At 34.5% G+C, this 21,533-nt stretch overlaps 1 protein-coding gene across 1 annotated transcript in view; it reads right to left on the reverse strand.

Moving 5' to 3' along the window:
- LOC108910710 (protein prickle-like) overlaps positions 1-19,849 on the reverse strand; it is an 87,320-nt gene extending 67,471 nt beyond the window's left edge. Inside the window, exon 1 of the mRNA XM_018715410.1 lies at positions 19,598-19,849. Coding sequence (XP_018570926.1) covers positions 19,598-19,819 — 222 coding nt within the window. The 5' untranslated portion in view covers positions 19,820-19,849. The remainder of the gene's footprint in view (positions 1-19,597) is intronic.
- Between the last annotated feature and the right edge of the window lie 1,684 nt (positions 19,850-21,533).

Consider the following 21,533-nt stretch of genomic DNA (forward strand, 5'->3'; position numbering starts at 1 on the left):
GCTATTCATTTTAATAACTATAATATCCGTAGACGCCTAAACGAAAATATTCACACGTGCCGCTCGCAGAAATAAACCACCACATACCACGTACGAAATATTACTGCATTTACTACAGAGTGCAGACTGCAGCGCTGTGACTATTGCAGCCGCAAAAGCCCCTATCTCCGTGTACTGGGTCACGTGCCTGATCAGCCAATAAAAACAAAGGACGCATATAATTGTTCGCTGTCCACACATTGTGTATATGAGGTTGCATATATTAAGGAGCGTAGCTCGCGTCGCAATAAATAATAATATAAGCTCCTAGATTTATTTTAGCGCGAGTACATTTGGATTCTTTAAATATTTTGTTGATATTTAATATGATTAAATACATAAAATTGTAAGTGTTCTGCAGCTCCGCAGCTCTTATGGTAAAACCGCCACTGAGCCTTGTAATGACCTGATGATGAGGTGCAAAGTGTAGACCTCGAAATTAGTCGTCTTAATAAAAGGATTGTGAGATTATTAAGCCTTCACTCTTTCCCGAGAATTATAAATTTATTTTTGTCTCATAAAAACCCTCATACGTTATATTCTATGTGTTACAGAATGTGTTTAATAAAAGTTAAAGTGTACCGATATGTGAATAAAACAGAACAATAAAATACAGGGTGTTCCATTTGAAAAAATGTTAGAAAATCAAGTTTAAACTTTCTAAAAGTGATCGTATTATAAAAAATGACCTGTATAAAATATCGATATTAGCTAATATAGGAGCCTTTGTCTAACATTTGCCTATAACTCTAATTATTTTGTTCCAAGTGTTAGTAGATGTAGAAAGTTGATACAACTTTTTCGAGGTCATGTTTTTCCAAAATTCGAAGAATTTTCTACATAACTTGGCAACCCCGCACTAAAATAATAAACTGTTTATATTGCCATATATAGAATTTTCTCGGAAATCTATATGATTAAAAATATACAGGGTGTTCCACTTAAAAAATGTAACATTTGGCGTGTCCTGTTTTTAGTCATCACCCTGTACGTATCAAATTAATTTTGTAGTTTAAGTTTCTTAATTCTGTATAACTTTTATATAAACTTTTTTTCTGTATTACGAGTAACAAGGGAGTTATTTTACTTTCTCACTAATGACCCACCCTGTATTTATACATCTTTTCAAATGGGATAATTGAGATGTAAAGTGTGTTAACAATAATAGGTTATGCCTATATCATACTAAACAAATGGGCGTAAACAAAACTTCAACAAATGCACCTGACTGCATGTATCAATTATTTTCACAAAATATAAAATTATACGCATCATAAAAATACCGCAGTCATCTAATCGATGGCCATGATCTGCATCTCAGAACCTGCAGGTCATCTTTAAGCGTATGGCTTGAATTTAATCTGATAATTCCTTCATTAGGTTCCTTTAACCTCTTATTTTAGTAATCATTACTTGAAGTAATAATAATCTATCTTCGGAAAGACATACATATTTTCAGCTGGTCGACACATAAATATTCTCGTTTATTTAAGTACCACAAATTGTCGGTTGAGTCATTGGAATGCAACTAAGAGGTACGCCACATAAAATACTGTAATAAGGCGATTAAATGTATATTCTTAATTAATACGTAGGAGATACCGGCAAGTGTGTGAAGATAAGCTAAATAATTTAGAGGCGACCACCAAAAGGCTAATCATAAATTAAATATTTTTAATGAAATATTTTCAGGTTTAAAATGTTGTAGCGTAACAGGCGTTGATTTTCGAAGGTTTAATCAAAACGTAGAAAAAGTTCAACAAAGATACAAATTTAGTAATAGGGTGCCCACAAGCTTAATTTTCAATTCGAAAAATTTTTGTCATTTACCCCACGTGCACTCAATTCACGGACACAACGTATAATAGATTCTATTTAGGTACTTTGATCGGGGCAAATTGGATAACATATATCCGAACTTTTAAATTCTTAAATTACTGCGCAAGCACAAATTTCTTGGCGCGTTTGAACACATGATATGTTTTTCAAATGTCACACGTTTACGAGAGTGTAAGCCTTTTGTAGCGTTTTGCCGCGGTTCTCGTACTATAAGGTAAGAAAGTTTATTTTTAACGTTTATGTATTTTACGAAACCTCAGAAATTTTTGGCACACAGCTAAAGGGTTTTATTTTGGATCAATTTTCATTATTTTATATGAAATCTTGTTTACCTGGGATGTAAATATCATTTTTAAATTTATTTTAAAGTCATAAAATGCTTCGTGGGGTAACTTTGATCGCCTGATATGGGGCAACTTTGATTTGATGATCAAAGTTACCCCATATGATAAACGTTGGGCAGGTATCCACTTATATACCAACACTTTTTATGTTGCAGAACAATGGTGCGAAAATATCGAAGAACTTTGGGAACCAGAAGATATAAAGATTACAAAGAGGAAGTCATCGAAGAAGCCTTAAAAAAAACAGCGGATGAAAATATTAGTATAAGAAAAGCGACAGTAGAATATGGGATTTCATTTGGGACTTTGTATAATAAGCTCAAAGGGCTCCATATTCGTCCAGTAGGACGTCCTACATTATTCCTATTATTAAAGAAGATATGCAGTTCTTCGCAAAAAACTACCATGAAAAGAAGGGCCAGGTAATCCTTATCTAAAGGACAATAAGCCTGGTGCAGATTGGGTGGATAACCTCTTAAATAGAAACAAATCCGACGTTTGCAAAAGAGTCGCTGCAAACATTAAAAGAGTCGTAGAGTCGTTGAAAAAATATTTTGATAATTTGAAAACAACAATTGATGAATATTCCAATTTTGACCTAACAAAAGATTCAGAAAGTAATTTCATAGTATGTATGCTGCAGAATCCTTGAGAAGAACGTATAATAATTTATAAGCAGATGATGCAACTATGTCAATGTGATTTATAATATTTAATTTAGCATCGAAAACAACACCAATATCTTTTATGTAGGATGCCTTTGCAACATAGAACTATCAATGTTATAGTTATATACCTAACATGCAAGGAAAAAACTGCAATTATTTCAAATAAATAAATATACATAATGTAATGATATAACTAAAAAAGTATCCACAAAATTAATTTCCTTGCATAAAATTAAATCGAAAGCGTATTTAAAAAAAGAATATATCTAAATACTAATACTAAAAAAAGTGCTTAATGAAAAAGTTAACCACACGAATGGTTTTCTATGGCCCATAAATTGAATTGAATGATTCTAGTGCACATTACCTTAATCGAGTTTTGATAATGTAACCATGTATTACAGTGTAACATGTTGCGCGGAGATTTTTCACGGCCCAATTGGAAATCAGCTAATGGGACTCTTTCTGTGTTGCCGTAACTCAGGCTCTACATCGGTGTAATGAATCGAGATAGCGGTGATAACGTTAAACAATTTATTGTTTCACTTCATGGTTAATGCGATTTCATTCTCCTGTCATGTTGTACCGATGCGATAGTGCTTTTATTGGGTACACGCGGTGCAAGGAACGTTCAGAAAAAAATGAATCTTGATGGAACATTGCTTTTGATCGATGGGGTACTAATACCCAAGGTCCACTTTAAATTCCGCAGATCATTTTGTGATTTTTAGAGTATTCAACGCAGCCATCCGATGAAACTATGTAATATCGTGAGAATGTTAAAATAACTTTGTAAATTTTCTTTTAAATCAATGAAGAACTAAAAAATTACTTCGAAAAATGACGCATAAAGTATATGAGGTATTTTTGTTGTCTATGAGTCTATGGAATATTTGACTACCACATCCTTTTTTTGTTGTACGTATTTATAGATTTTTTAATAACTGCAATTTTGAATAAAACGGAAATATGTACTGAAATACAGGGTATTAGATAATTTGTCTCACCTATGGCATATTGATGAGGACTAACAAGTGCGAAATCGGTATATGTTTGGTGTCTTTAGCCTACGAATGATTCTAGTTATATTCATATATTCATTCATTTGGAATTTACAGGATGTTTTTGAAAAACACAAATATGTACATACATATTTCGAAAGACGCTTGATGTACGTTAATACAACTTGGAATGGCAATTTAACTGAATGAATAGCACTTAATTTGTATACAGTTAGTGGACGAGGGTGAAAGACAGAAGGAAACACCTTTGAAAGACCAGATACGGAAAATTTCGACGATTTTGAGTATTTTGGAAATTCTGTAAGGTCATTTGATTGACAATTGCATTTCAAAGGCAAAAGATTTTTCAATTTTATGAATAAATACAAATTAACTCTTATTTCACAAAAAATATTTCATTTTTGCTGGAAATATAATTTTAAATTTAATGCAATTATTAAGAGTAAAAAAAATCATTGGCGTAGTTATTTTACACTTTTAGCTATAGCAAGGTATTTTACGGACTTTTAATATACCATTGGATCTATAACTGTATTTGCAATAAAAAATTCCTATACAGTTTTTAGATTATTTTCGGTTTATTGGATTTTCAGACATAGCAGGGGGCGAATTTCTTTAATGATACCGTTGTATTTAAATTTGATTTTTCAATAAAAAAAATCCTGTACAATTTTTTGTGTGAAACGAACAGTTTTAGAATTATTTTCAATTTATTATATTTTCAGTGAGAGTAAAAGACAAATTTATAAGCGCTATAGTTAGTTAGTACGGACTTTCAATGATAATGTTTTCAAAATTGTTTTTGCAAAAAAAATTCCTATACATTTTTTCTGTGGAACGAACAGTCTAAAAACTATTTTCAATTTGCTGAACAGTGCAATAACTTTATTTTAGGCTAAAAAAATAGTAACTCAAAAATTATTCTACACTGCTCAAAATAATTAGAGGAACACTTATTTAAATCTCAATAACTTTTTTATTTGTAATACTATATAAATCTAATAATGCATATCTTAAAGACTAACATTTTGTTCGAATAAATTTACGAAAATAAAATAAATTTACATAATCATTCTTGAGACAATAGTACCAATTCAAAAAAACTAGAAGAAATAAAGTTAAACATACAATCAAAATTTTAATTTAGAAATATGCTGTGCCTTGGAATAGTAAACAATATTGACAGTTCAACATAAATTGTAAAAAATGAGGCATCTAAGTGAAGCTGAAGTCGTTCGTGTTGTTGAGATTTTAACGTAAGCCCTTCCATCCATCGCGTGTGGAATCGTTACTTAGAAACCGGAGGATACAAAAGACGCATTGGACAAGGTCCTAATAGGAAAACAAACCGAATTCAGAACAGGTTTTTAGTCCTACCCTCCTTGCGTTCTCGTACATCCACAGCAAAAAACCTTCAAAGTAGGCTAAGAACGACTCATGGGTTGGAAATTTCCGATCAGACAGTTAGGAATAGACTGAGAGAAGCAAACTTGAGACCAAGAAGACCCGTGCGAAAACCTATTTTAACTCCGTATCACATAAGGTCTCGTTTACATTTTGCACGTGAGGATGTGGTATGGCAACTTCGATATTGGAGACCAGTATTCTTCACAGATGAGTCACGATTTCGTTTAAGTCGTTGTGATGGTCGAGTACGTGTATACCGACGTCCACATGAACGCCATTCTTCAGCTACTATACAAGAAGTCGAAAGATTTGGTGGTGGGTCAGTGATGGTTTGGGACGCAATTAGTCTTGATGAAAGAATCGATCTTGTCATAGTTCCAGGGACTCTAACCGCTGAACGGTTCATTCTAGAAGATCATGTTATACCAGCCGCTTATGGTATAGGTCCAAATTTTCTGTTTATGCAAGATAACGCAAGGCCACATACTGCCATTATCACCATGAACTACCTTCAACATCACGGGATTCAATCCATGGATTGGCCTCCGCTAAGTCCTGATCTAAACCCCATCGAACACGTTTGGGATTTGTTAGATAGGCGTGTTCGGGGGCGCTCAGACCTACCTCAGACTCTCCAACAGTTAACAAATGCCCTAATCGAAGAATGGGAGAATATACCACAAGAAGACATTCGTAGGCTCATCCGAAGCTTACCACGGAGGTGTCAAGCAGTAATTCGTACTAATGGAAGACATACACGATATTAGTGAACCAAATCTTACCAGGACCTTTATGTTATACAGACAGGATCACAAACTCTTCACTTTATTTCATGTAGTTTTTTTGAATTGGCGCTGTTGTCTCAAGAGTGATTATGTAAATTTGTTTTATTTTCGTAAATTTATTCGAATAAAATGTTAGTCTTTTAGATATGCATTATTAGATTTATATAGAATTACAAATAAAAAAGTTATTGAGATTTAAATAAGTGTTCCTCTAAATATTTTGAGCAGCGTATATACCAATAAACTGGAAGGGAGATCTTTTACCTTTGAAATAATTATGAATCAAATTAACATGCAATAATACATACACAGTCAATAAGGACCACAAAAATAATCATAGAATAATTTGACATGATTTACAGTTTTCGTCATTAAGTAGTTATGGAATACAATCGTCGCCTCTTTTAGGTCTCGTTTAATATATTACTGTTCCAAATTTTTATCAAATCCACTTCCCATATGTGTTATTAATAAATCTACAATCTTTCGATTTTCATATAATATCGACTTTCATCAGTTCTAATAGTTAGAAATCTAATGGTTCCAATGATATTCTATAAATGCTTCATTTGGTTGAGTTAAAAGAGATTTTTTGAAATTGACCTTAATGGTATCTCATCGGCAAAAGTAACTTCATAAAAGAATTTTGGTAACTACTATTAGATGTGTGGTTGTTACTTTTTTGGGAGCATTAAATGGGTAAATATAATGTCGATAATTATATTCCTGAATTATAGATATCCTCCTTTCAATAAAAAATGGTGAGTTCTTCTGTAGTTAGTAGTAGTAGTGAGAGGGGCTGCTTCAGCCAGGCAAGTAGGCCTATCCCACCGTCCCATCACATGTCTACTTTCTGCCTCTGACCCTCCTCGAACCTACCGGACGCTAGGATTTTGGTGAATGGAAGGTCCCTTACCTCAACCCCTCAGCACCAAAGACTTTATGTCTTAACCTCCCAAAGGCTGCACAGTGTCCCAGACGGTGGATGGGGGTGTCCTCCCCTACTCCACATTACGGGCATAAAGGGTCCTCCTCAATTCCTATTAAACTTAAATGCCTCTTAAGTCTGCAATAGCTTATCAGAACCCCCACTATTTGATTTAGGGCTCTTCGATTGAGGCTCAGCAGCCTTAGGTTTGCTAGGTCCATATACATATAAAACTATGGGCCTGCCTACATCCTCTGTTCTTCCTCTAGTTTTGACCTAAAGTTTGATAGGCACATTTATTAAGGGCTCCAGTAATACTACCTCGTGTGATTCCGAGGATTGGACGTTACCAGGAATACCCATATGACCCGGAACCCAAACCAACTCTACCTCTCTTCGTCTGGCCAATGACTTCAGAGCGTCTCCACATTCCAAGGGCAGACCTTGTTCTCGGGGAGCTAACCGCTCTGAACGCGATCTGACTGTCAGAGCAGATAAAAACTTCTCCTCTACACAGTTCCCTACCTCCTCCTTGCTTGTCACCATCAAGATAGCGAAAACCTCAGCCTAAAAGACTGTGACATATATACATACCCAGTGAAAAACATTCCTGGATACCACCGCCTTCCAGATAAATTTCTGCTCCTAAAAATTCGTCTCCTACCCGAAATCCATCAGTATAGCATACTAAGGATACCGGGGGGAACATATCACCTTCCTGCTCCCACTGCTCTCTCAAGGGGAAGGAGGTGAAATACTTCCTTTCTAAGCTAAGCCGTTCCTTTGCTTCCGTGGCCCCCATGGTGGATATTGGGATATCTCTCTTCTGTAACTAAATCCTCTAGATCTAGATTCTAGATTATTGTGCGCGTCTACTTTGTTTCCTGTAGGCTCTAGTTTAATAACTATACACGGTGTTTCATAATAATTGTATACTGTAACGGCAGAGTACGCAAAGGCCGTTTGTTAACTATATATACAGGGTCATCCATGAATTTGTACTAAAATTTGTAATTTGTTATGGTTATAGCTTTTGAAATGTCTGTGGTAATTATACACCAAAAGCGACTGAAGACTAACAGGCTTTTGAAATCAGAATTTTTAAATTTCAGTACGGGAATGGGAAAACACTCATTTTTTTGTGATTTCAGAAAAGTTCACGATGTATATTATCCTTAACTTTTTAATTAACAATGAAATTCTAAAACACATTTTTAGTCAGCTTTTTAGATTTATTTAAAGATTGAAAATATTTAGAGACCAAGCTTCTGTTCGGTATTAATGGTACCACAACTTTCTTTTATAGAATTTAAAAAATCTCATGTATTAGTGTGTAACTTTTTGTGTGTGTGTGTGTATATGTAAACAGATTACTGATAAATGTCTGGTCGCCATAGCTTCTGGATAATCCTGCAAAACGATATATACAAAGAAAAATACTTCACACCGTTTTGTCTGAGACAATTGACAATTTGGACAATATTTACCTCTAATAATATGCGTAATTCATATGATGCTCACTAATAATAAATAGCTGTGCTCGAGAAAAATTAAAGAACTGTCAACAAACTGCTACGTAGTTAAAAATGAAGTCTAAAGCCAACATTTAAGTTGATAAATCTAGTTGAAGCCAAAGAGAAAACTTCCAATCTAGAAATTCATTCCCCGGCAATTCAGGGAAATCGTTTACGGCACAGAGGTGCTTGTGAAGTTTTATTTGTACAATTTTGCCCTTGCTTTTACGAGCACCTAGAGTACCCTAATTTTCACCGGTCGGACGGCGTGTTCGAAGTCTATGCACCTGTTGTATGGAGCAGACCTGCGCTTCTACGGCGGTGTCTTATTTCCGGTGCATTTGCAGAAAACGCGTGGGCAACTGCCCTACCTGTTGCTCTTTCGGCTGGTGGGCTGCCACTGCAAGACTCAGCTTGGCGTGTCAGGTGGCAATGGGGGCTTGTGAATGTTCGCTGTACCAAGACAATGATTTCGAGGCTGATTTGTTATTGTTATGGACAATTCGAATATTACTCAGTATTCATTACGATACAATAATAATTGTTTTAGATTTTTGACTATCCACAGTAAGAATAAAAATCAAAAATGAGTCGATATCTTTACACCTCGTTGGAAATTTGAAATTTTATGCCTGTATGATGCGTCACAAATTAATTTGCATACAAAAATTGAATGTATTTTCTTTTACAACTTACATGTATAAAAGTAATACAATTTTATAGAACGAAGGCTTTGGCTATCTGGCACTGATCATAACTAGTTTAGAAGATAGCTGTTAATTTTTTAACTGCTAAAAAGTGATTTTAATACTAACATTGAATGTTTTCTTTGTCATGTTCAATGTTAACGTATAAGTAGTAATGCAAATATGTGATGTGATATTGAGTGAAAATAATGCAGGTCTTAGTTTTTATTTGAAATTACCTATTACTTGCTACGGGATCATAGACATTTCATATCAATTTTCAGTTCAAAATTTGAAACACTTTTGTCATGTTGAAATGCACATTTTGAACTTTATTATTTTAAGGCTATTGACAAAAATAATTGTAGCGGCTACAATTACATTTAGTACCTGTCCTAATAAATATATAACTTGTGGATTGAGTAACGGTAGCAATTTTGTTTGGTATCCATTAACTAAGAGTAGTGTATCCACATTTTTCTCTCTCAATTCGTCACTAATAGTAAAAATTCGAGTTCTACTTTGGAATTTTCACTATTCACATATTACAATCATTTTATAAAATTGTCTCTTCTGCATGTACCGGCAATGATAAAAACTGTTACAACCCATAATTAGAAAACATTTACTCCTGTTTTGATTTCCTGATGCAGCATCCTTCAAAATGCACCTTCATATAAGCGTTTAACTTAAAACCGATGTCTTTTTCAGATAGGAGAATCACCATAGAATATTCTGACCAAAATAATTCGCCCTTTCTGAAGAAATAATCAAGGACCACATTTTAAAACTTTTTTGTAACACATCAATCGTTCAATCCTTTACAAACCAATTCATATTATTCACATGTGTGATTTCTCAGGTATTAAAGATGACTACTGTGTATTTTTAAATTCATCTACATCACTATCAAACATTTTTATCCTGACATTTTACGAACAACAACGGCGACTTCACCTCCAACAGTATTCAAAATATCGTTTCCTTACTACTCATTATGACTATTGAATAATTGCTTGCATTTTTTAAAATATCGTATTGGTTTAGTTACGACACACCAATAATACTAGCTATCAAAGTGCTATTTATAAAAAATCTATATAGTTCTAACAAATTTCATGAAAAATTTACCACTACTTAGGAGAAGAGAAATTCACGATAGAAGATAAAACGTTGTTAGACGACACAAGTGTAAAAAGTGCCTTCATTACATTATTTTTTTTAATTGTGTCCTTAACCATGCAATAAAGAATGACGAAACTCAATTCTTTCTCTTATGGATATCATAATGCTTTTTTTATAAGTTAAATGAAACTTTGTGGTTTTGCTGCTAAAAAATGCGTTGCACATTGACTTGTATATCACAAAGCAACTAAATTACAGATATAAGTTTTTGCTCTGTTCCTTGAAAAAATTTTTTGCATAAATATGGGGAAATGGAGTATAAACGTATATTGAATAATTATTAATTTACTTGGAGAACAATTCACAATTAAATACCAATTTTTTATAAACATTTTTTTATTACGATCGTAAAAAAATGTATAAAAAATTTGTTTTACAGCAAATTATTTAATTGTGGTAACCTGCTCTCCCAGTAAATTAATAATCATTCAAGAAATTATATGGTCAGGAAAAAAAAACTCTATATAAGTATGAGCTATAATTTAGCAATTAGAAGCTAAAGAAAATTATTTCGTACAACACCGTTCGATTTTTCCTGAAAGTCAAGCCCGAGACGTCTCATTTATTTATGTCTTTTACAAGGAAATAATCAAATGAAACGATTAAATGGCCATTGCGTTCGTAAGTACCGAAAATAATAGCTGTTGTTAAAATTTTCATTGTCGAATTTACAGTTTAAGGCAAACTTAACATAATATTTTCGTCCGAACTGCTGTAATAAAACAGCATGTTTTGATTGTGAATTCTCACAAAACATTGTTAGCTTTTATTAAAACGATAATATTTAAAACGAAACTATGTGTTTCATAAATCAGCAAATCAAATCTGTACATGTTGTAATAAAAACGAGTTTTGTACGCGAATGCTTAGAACCCAAAGATAAAAAAATAAGGATACATTTTACAAGAAAACATTGAAATCTGACAAATCAATAAAGTAAAGCAGTCTATTGCATTTCTCAGTACAATTTTTTTCATTATATTCAAGTTATTATCCAAGGCATATTTGTTTTTTGGATTTCGGAAACAAATATTTTAATACCAGGATCTCGCTATTAGACTTCGATTCCGAAATTTAACTAAAAATCCAATTTGAAGTCAGAAGAATGTTTTTATAATCATGTAAATGTTGTCAATTCACTTAATTATGACCAGATTGCTATTGGAAGTTAGTTTCCTATAGAAAAATTTTTATGCATATAAAATTTCCTTAACACAATTATAAAGCCTTCATAAATGTTTACAAGCCACGTAATTAATGATTTGTTTACAATGATCAGTGACAAACCTACACTGTAAAAAAGTTGGTGTGAGTGAAAGCAATAAAAGTTCGGAGTGAATCCATTGAGTTAAATTATTGAGTACATTTTCACTCAATATCGGGCATTTTGATCATTTTACTCATTTGTTATTATATTTAAACTAAAACTGAGTACTGTGGGTACACATGTTGCAAGTGACCCAATTTTAAGTACAACATCAAGAACGCCGCCGGACGCACCACAGGGTTCCTGGAAGCCGACCCCTGCAGAGTGGCGCCAGGACCATGGACTTCTGCCACCGACTACCAAGCTACCTACGACCGACTTCAACCGCAGGCACTTTCCAGCAAACCCTCGAACCGTCAACACGTCTTTTCATAGTTTTCTTATACATTAGTTTTCAATAACATTCTTTATTATTACCGTTGAGAGAGCGTTTTATTCTTGCTGTACAGCGAAAGCAACCCTCAGTACTTTCACTCAAATAAGGTACTATTTAAATAAATTCTTCACGTAAACTCGTATTTGGTGCACTTGTACCTAAATCAGAGTAAATGAGTTTAAATGTATATTAAATTCGAGTAATTTGAACGGCGCCGTGAAAATGGCGCCACTTACATATTGCTTCTGTAATCTAGACCACAGTTGATAGGGGCCCGTTAGATGCTCCAGAAAAGCGTGATCGCCAGGAAAACAGGCCTTAGCCGATAGCGGCGGCGGATCTGAGCCGGCTCGTCTCAATCAGGACAGGAGGAGGCCCCGCGAAGTGAATTCTCTAAATTGGCTTTATATACTCAGAATAGAGTTAAAAGTCGCTCAATTGATAGTTAGCAGTAACTCGGATTCGAGTAAAATTCACTTATTTCTGATGCAATAGTTTCACTCAGTTGTACTCATACTAATAGAGTGAAAATTTAACTCAATCGGGTGTGGATAGAAATCATTATCGAGTAAAATCGAGTGAAATTTAAGTGAATTTTGTTTACAGTGTATACGTCTAAGCTGGAGGTGGAGATAATGGGATCGCTGATTGGTTGAATAGAATCTCGTGAATAATTACACCAATCACAGCCGGTCAAACAGAAACCGAAATTTAATTACCAACGTGAAGGAAATAAAATTACTGTTACAAACAAAATTACCGGTCATGTGGCTTTATGGAAGTTCTGTAAATATGAAGAAAGAGTGTTGTGCCTTCTTTGTCATTCTATCCTTGAAACTGTCAACTTATACCTCATTTCTTAGTGTTTTTTACAGGACATTTACCATGATGTATGTAGATCAACCATTAGATTAATACCAAAGCCACTTTTCTACTAAGTATCGAACTAAACAGGATAAGAAGATTAAAACAAATAAAATATTTCAAATTTCAATTAGGAAGGAGTTATGGAGATTCGCACCGTGACACTATTCGTGATAGGTAACTTCCTTGCACCTTATGACCTTGGGCCGGACAGACGGCATTTCGTTGCGTTCGGGAGCCGTGGCACAAGTCGTGCCTCCATTTAATGTAAATTGTATATTAAAACAATTATTTGAGGGTAATAAGACAACGGCTATGTAAATTGAAATCGTGAGGGGTCGCTGCAATCATCAGTGTGGTCTGTCGGCATCTCTAGGAAGAGACTTCTACTTGGCCTCCCCACCGGTATACCGTGCTTATTCAAATCCTCGTTGTATAAGATCAGAGGTTTGGAATTAGCATATACTTGTATCTCGTAACAGCTACCTTCGTTGTCTTGGTCTAGTCTAATTTTAAAGTTATTACGGTTAGAGTATCTACAATGTTGCAAGAACAGTTAGGCATACCCACAAGAATGTAGACTGATATGCAAACTGTATTTCTTATCCAAATTATAACTGTTGTCTTTGATATTTTTAACTAATCAACACGAGATCAGATACCTTAAGTATCAGAATGTATCATATTAGGGCTGTCGAAAAAGATGAAGGAGGTGACGTGACGAATTGTAACTTGGAACAACGAAAAATAAATAATTGTAAATTTTTTATTTTCGTGTCATATTTTTAGATTGATCTACAAAATCGTTAGTCCTTCATTTAGTCTATCTTACACGATCCCTTTCAAGTCTTCCTTTTAACACAACATAGAACTTAGACAATAAAAACATTTTTCAAATAACACTTATTCGGAAACTCAAATATAAAATTGCCTTTTTAATTTAGATTTAGATATATTTAGTAGTCCAAGCCCGTCTAAAGAAGATATTCGCAGTTATTCACACAAACTGTCGCTTGGAATAGCGACGACATCATTGCAAGTTGTTAGAAGTAACAATTTTCCTCGAACTCTTTCCACGGTTTTTTCTAGGGGTTTGCGTAATTCATCCATTGTTTTTACTTCAGTCTTAATACAATAAATCTTTCATATAATCCTATAGGCAGAAATCGCATGGATTTAGTATTAGTATAATGTTTATAACTAAAATTTTATGGGTGAAACTATTGTAACGGAAGTGAGTGAATTTTACTCAAATTAGTTTCTGCACAATGGTTCTACACAGATCTGCTTTAGAGACAATATTTTATGTCTCGATTAAAGAAAAAGGAAACTGATAGGATGAGTAGATTGCCATAATCTATATTGTACAGATTTACAGATACGTAAATAAGTATAGGTATCAATTTAACTATTAGTTTATTTAACCAAATATCAATCGAGACTCAATATATTATTGATTTTAATTATTGTAATCAAACCACTGTATTTAAACATACTCTTCACCAAAATAACTGGATTAACGGACATTTGTCCAGCACTACACGCCATACACCTCTCCACGAGATGAATGACCTAATGAGGACGATGAGAATAGAGAAAAACAACGCACGACAACTATAGAATAGGGTGGGGTCACTCAATATTGAGGACATTTACTCCGATCTAGCTACAAGTGCATCAAATACGAGTTTATGTGCTGAATTTATTTAACGGGTACCTAATTTTTGAGTGAAAGTACTCAGTTTTAGTTCAAATAATTATCACAAATCTAAAATTATTAAAATGCTCACTCGGCACCTTTATTGCTTATTGCTTTCACTTACACCGATTTTTTTATAGTGTAACTTGAGGATTTTCCATGTTATGTCTGTTTCGAAAATTATTTATTGTATTATGAATCCGTTATCATGTTGGTTTTGCTGTAAAAGCTATTCACAGAACTGGATTTTTTTAGGATGGTCTTTAAGCACTAACGCATGAATTTGCTTCACATGATATGGATTCAGTTGATTTTCACACAAACTAGTCTACACTGTATGAGATGGCTTGATTTGCTCCGCAATGTCTGATACTACTAGTAATTGTTGGAACCTCTTCAGCAATATCTAGAACAACTTTGACCTAAAAAATTGTAGATGGCCTAGGTTTTCCAGTATATCAATCGCTATTTTCCTGTAGGCGACATATTTTTCGAGCCCTCTGAGCAAAATTGCAAAGGAAAACTATAGGTGTATTGCGATGCTATGGCAACGCAACAATTTAGTGAAACCATTTACTATTAACACATCAATTAATTTATCATTACTGCAATTTTAACAGTGAAATTGCATAAGGTGTTCCGTTTATACTTAAAATTACATTTTTCTCATTAAAAAGGATATCCGCCTTTAAACACTCTGGCTGATTTGAAAGATACCAAAATTTGTTCACGCATAAAAATTAACTGTTTTAAGAAAAGAATGCAAACCATTTTATTCCCAATAGCAGTGGCGTAGATGCAGATAGTTTGAGAGATATAATTAAAGTAAGAATGTGCTAAAAATCAAGACTTCTTGTTCATCGTAACGACATAACAAATTCCGAAGGATAATATAAAAAAGATAAAGCATATATATTTTGTCGAGAAAAATGAAGGTAAAGTTCTTTACTACTACTCGTACAAGTCCAGAAACTGCGACAATATTATCAATATAGTTAGTAGCAGTATAAAATCTTGCACAAGTTTGTCCCATTTCAATGAAACATGAATAGACTGAACATATGTCAAATTATGTGGCTGAAATGAATGACAGAAAATACATAACTTTTATCAAAGGCCTATTGATAAAGCTGCTCTTAACATTGGTTTGGTTTTTAGACTCCGTGAATAATTATATTTTGGAAAGAAGATAAACGATATAAGCTTCAGTTGAAATTGGTGTATCTATCATGGAAAAGACGATACTTTCAGAAATTTGATGACATTTTTAATGTTCTACATTTATTGCAAAACCGTTTTTTTCAGACTCCAGTTTTTTACAATATTAAAAAAATTTACAATGGACATTCAACCCTTCTCACACACACATACAAACTGATATGATAAACTTTTTAAAATGAGGCGCTAGAAATAGCTCTCGATGGTGTTTTCATTTAGTGGTCATCGTCTTTTAAGCAGTTTAATTCAAAGCCCTTTTGTTTGAAACAAGACAAGCTCTGGTTACAGGACAAAACAAAAGAAAATTTTTAAACTTGATACAGTGAAGGCTCCTGTCAGATGATACGAATAGAGGAACAATCTGTTTGTCCGCAAAGGCGAGCCTCGCTCTTTTTGAATCAGTTTAGTTATTTGATACGTTGGAAACTCGACTAAGCGTCGGCTTTTGTAATCTCGTTAATGAAAAAAAACGCAAGTTAGCTCATTTTTCACTGCCGGAAAGGATTGTTTGTGACCACACAGTTCATAAAAGACCGACTTGAGTGGTGATTCACATTCTGAGTTGTAAAAATTTCAGAAATATGATATTTAACTGCACGCTATACGCAAATTGTACTACAGTTACTCTCGTCGGATATAGGTAGTACTTTATTTACTCTTACCTCCTTCGGGTAAGTTGTCGATTGATTTACAGTTGTTTAGTCAGGGAGACAACTTAGATATTTACGTTCCTTTAAAAGGTAAGTAAGAACATGTACCCATTCCTACATTTTCAGTTCGTGTTTTCATAGATGGACTGCGGAAATCAGCTGTTTCACTTCAATATTCGAACATTCTATAGTCCGTCGGCGCTTATTAATTTTACTTATTAATTTTTTAAAAGGACGAACAATTTTTTTTCGATTTTCTGTTTTTATTAGGCCTTCCGAATACGTGGTTAAAATTAATGACATTATTATGACTGAATTACCCTGTACTAATTTGATAGCGAAATATATGAAAATTGTGACGAAAATGATCATAGTTCTATTTAAAACAACAGACTTCAGGGTAAAAAAAATAGTGATCCCAAAATTGTCACAAAATTAAAACTTGCAAAATTCCTAACTCATCTGTGTTTGAATTGTTGAATAAATTTTAAAATATATCTGAATTTGTCATGCAACTTCTTAAAAAGCGTGAAGTAATAACTGGTTCTCAGGGACCAAAGCTACATTATAACGATTAACTAACTGTATGATTTCAGGTCTTTTTAATTATGTAGTGAGACTATAGTTATCATACGTCGTCGGTTGAAACATCTTGACGTGTCGAGACTAACCGCTCTGAATAGAGTCTCTTCTGAAGAAGAGCGCAATATGTTTCTTGAAACGTCAAGAATTCTAAACCCACGATGTAGCAACTAATGCAATTTGTCAGCAATCTTTGACAATTGTCACAAAAGCCCACAAGACCCCCACCAAGTGATATTACAGATGGTGATAAATATATTGTTATTGAGATACAGGGCGCAATACATATATTTGTATATTAATTTAACTATATCGTATCAGATCATATGCTTGGATGCTGCATATTAGGTGAAATTTGTGTGTAAACTCATTTTCCCAGTATATTTAGCATATTTACGGCAGTACATAACACGTATAACTTAATGGAACATGCAGATTATTTATTGTTATTGTCTCACATCATTAAGCTTTTAGTCAGGAATGCACCACTTCTTTAATTTATCCTCGTCATCATGTCATCAAATCTTTGTCATGACAAATAGATAGTGTAAGATTTTTATGAAGGAAAATAATGCCTTTAAATGGGAGTCTTCTGCCATAGCTTTGTATTACTTCAACATTTCCAAAAGTGAGAATAAGTATTCATTATTACGTCCACTGTCTGATAGTGTTCCAAAATAGGTCGATCGGCAACCCAGGAAAGGATGAACAACTCAGTGGAAGATAAGTCACTTCTTAATTGGAGGTGTGTCAACATGGCATGAAGTTGTCTATTGCATCGGGTCAAAACCTTATCTAACCAAATATCTTGCTTTCTTGCCAGTTTAAATACTAACATGGAATACTGTGAATTTGCTGTTACTTTTTTATCGACATATCCTCTTGTAACAGTTGCTTAAGGTATAAATATAAGTCGTTCTGTATTTCACAAATGGTATCGTTAAAGAACGCGCGAAGCAAGTGTGTTAAGAGTTCTGTGAGTGCAATAAAGACACTTTTTACATATTATTTTCGATCGTGCAAATTCTCGTAAGAAATAGTCAATTCTTCGTGAATACAGGGTGATTCAGAACTTATCAAAAAAAAATTCTGGATGTACAGGGGACCCTTACAAATACAATTTTGTAAAGAAAAAATCAAAAAGGTCAGTTCGAAATTGATTTAAAAATACACTTCTGCATGGCACTGGAAACTGGTCCACTGTAAAACCTGACCTCGCACAATGACACCGGTATGGCGGCGTGATAAAAACGGACAAAACTTTCGCAAGGAAAGAAATATGTAAATAGAATTTTATCGCACCTATTATATATCGGCAAATTCAAATGCTTTTGCCTTTATTAATTATTAATAAAATTAATTTGTGTTTTTAAATAATAAAATCATTTGACATACCCGATGCCTGCAACAGCAGTTGTTCAAAATTGTATCCACTCACGTGTAAACACATTTGGGTCCGTCTTACTCACTTTCTACGAACTAACACAAATGATGTCTTGTTTCACCATAACACAAACGCTTCACCATAAATTAAAATGATATCCATCAACTCCGAGTACACGCAAACCGCTAAATAGTGGTTTAATGTGCTATAACTTCAATATTTTTTTTCTCAGAAACTATAAGGATTTTACAATTTTTTTTTACAATATTGACTCCATTTCTCATGCCGCATCTATTACCAAATTTTTTTGGATAAGTTGTGAATCACCCTGTATAGTTACTCTGGAAGTTAGTCATAATGGCACAAATGAAAGACATTGTAAATAAACTGCTTTAGTTGAAAGACGAAACAAAAAATTTGTTAAGGAAACGCCTAATAAAAAATAATACATATTAAATTCCTAAGAACGAGTTTCTTAAAATGAGAGTTGTTGATGAGGAAGATGTTGGAAATGTAATAGTTAAAATTCCAACGTTGAAAACTCGACTTTTATTGATAGCAAAACGAGAGTACAGAATAATATGGTTGAACTTTACACAAAGTGCATCATACCTGGGTCACCAGTCGACTTTATCCTGTCTACAGCCGATACGTATCAATACTTTTGGAAAAACATCAAGCGTTAGATATCTTGAATTATCCAATTCAGAGGATATAGAGAGAATATTTTAGATGGTTCTATGCAACCGTGCTTGTAGAAATGAAGATTGAAAATTACGATATCAAATAAAATGTTGTGCAGAGAGCCAGTTAAGGAAGCAACATCAAATGATGCTATTCATAGTACTGTATACATTGAAGAGTTATGAGTTAACTAGAATTCATACTGAAAATTATGTTAATTTATATTAACTACTACTACTTTATAGTAGATAATCTTTTAACTGAAACCGTACAACAGAAGCATGCGTTTTACAAACTCATATAAAAGCCAACTTTTTACACTGAACTTAAAAAAAAATTGTCACCTGACAAGAACGTACCTACTTTTTCCAATTATGTTTACCTTTAAATTACATAATCCACCAAATTACTGTTTTTATTATTTTTTTGTAAAAAAGTAAAATTGCGAATACTCACTTGATCAGGTCTCAGTCCAGGTGGTACCCAAGTGTACTCCTCCAGGGCGCATCCGGAGTCGTCGTCGCTCTGAGAATGCCGCTGGGGGTCCCCCGTTGAAGGAGCGAAAGGGGAACCTTTCCCAAGAAACCTATCAGCTGGATCCAGAGACGGTAGTTTTCCTCCCGGAGATGGCAAGGCGGGTGGCGACATGGGGCCGAGGCCCCCTTCGTTGCTGGACATGCTGTTGTCTGGACAAGGGCAGTTCCGACACACGGCCCTGGAAAATACCGTAAAAATGTAGGGTTATGTGATACATAAAAGTACAATAAACAATTTAGTCTAATTTGTCTACATACAAACGCCTACTGAGATATACAGTGTGTTGAAACGTTGTCTAAAATTAATGATAATAATAATCAATTGATAAAACTTAACGAGAATATCTGAATTGTATCCTACATAAAAAGAGCGTAGTAAATCGTTGTGGTCGTAGATAGTGCGGCGTCCTCTTATTTGTCCATTTTTTTTAGTTGTAAACATAAAAAGTGTTTGTTCAATTTTAGGTTATCATTAGTTTTTATAATAAAGACGTGTATCATTTAATAAATTTTAAGCATCTGGTTTCCTACATTTAACTGTGTCTGCGTGTGTATGTTAATAAACGCATAATAAAAAATGGTTCATTAAAGCAGTAACAATGAATTAATGAACATCTGGAATCTGGAATTGTAGGGGGGTAGCTTAGAAGCTACAGCACTTAGAGCTCATTGGGGCCTCTTGTGCTGTGCTTCCTCTCTACGAGATATCAGTTCTTTTGGGCCATCAACCAACCTTTTAAAGAGAAAAAAGGCGATGACGTTGCTCAGCGGGATCTCTCTAATCTAGGCCATAGAAGGTCATTGTTCTCCCAACACGAATTCTCTTGTTGATGAGACGAGCACATGTAGTACTTACTGTCTCGTCTTCCTGTTCACAACCGCTACAAAGAGGTGTTTCACACCTCGTCGTGTGGTGAGGGTGTTTCCTTAGCCAACAGTGTCCAGTTTGAATAGCATTCCTTAGCAAATTGACAGCTAATTCTTTCATCCCAGTTTCATTGTAGGTGTTTTTCTTGACAATTTCAGCAAGTCCAATGCACTCCTGGCTAGCTTGTCAGCTTCTTTATTCCCACTGCATTGCTCGTGTCCCTTGATCCAGTATATACATATGCTGTTGGAAACTAAGGCCATGACCAGTGCCTGGTGGCACTCCTTTACTGACTTAGTCATTATCTTATGATTATGTAAGATCGGTAGGTAGTGCTTGTATACTGTCTGTGTAGATTCTAATGGTTTTACCCATAGTGCACCTACAGACAATTCTTTAGCGACTATGGTTTTACCTGCTAATTCCGTTTGCACCACGGTAGTATGCCCATCCATTGCCCACTCATATTGGATATGCCCATTTCCTCCTTCCTTTTTGATCCGTCTGTGAAGACGTTAATCGCCGGAGGTCTCTTTCTGTCTCCTGACGAGTACTGTGTACGGTTTGTCGAACGCAAACTGCGGAAAAATACTGTCAGTGTCTACCTGCAGAAGGGGTATGTTCCGGACGACCCCATTCTATAGGCGACTCTTAACTTATCCATATCCTACATCCAGTTTCAGACCAACGTTCTTGAGGCGAAGCATGGTTGTCAAGGCCACTTCTCATAGATAGATATCCAGAGGTGTCAGAGACAGCATTACCTCCATTGCTATGGTTAGTGTTGTTCGCATAGTTCCAGTTATGCTCGGATAGGCAATCCTTTGTACCTGGCTGAGCATTTGTTTAGCTGTCGTCTGCTGGACTTTCGGCTATCAAACACAACCTTGTAGGTTAAAATTGGTCTCACAATGGCAGTGTCAAAATGATCACTTTTAGTTTCATTCCCTAGGTTTTACCAACAGTCCTGCGGCACTGCTCATAGGAT

Source organism: Anoplophora glabripennis, unplaced genomic scaffold (genome assembly GCF_000390285.2).
Source record: "Anoplophora glabripennis isolate ALB-LARVAE unplaced genomic scaffold, Agla_2.0 scaffold404, whole genome shotgun sequence".
Lineage (NCBI taxonomy): Eukaryota > Metazoa > Arthropoda > Insecta > Coleoptera > Cerambycidae > Anoplophora > Anoplophora glabripennis.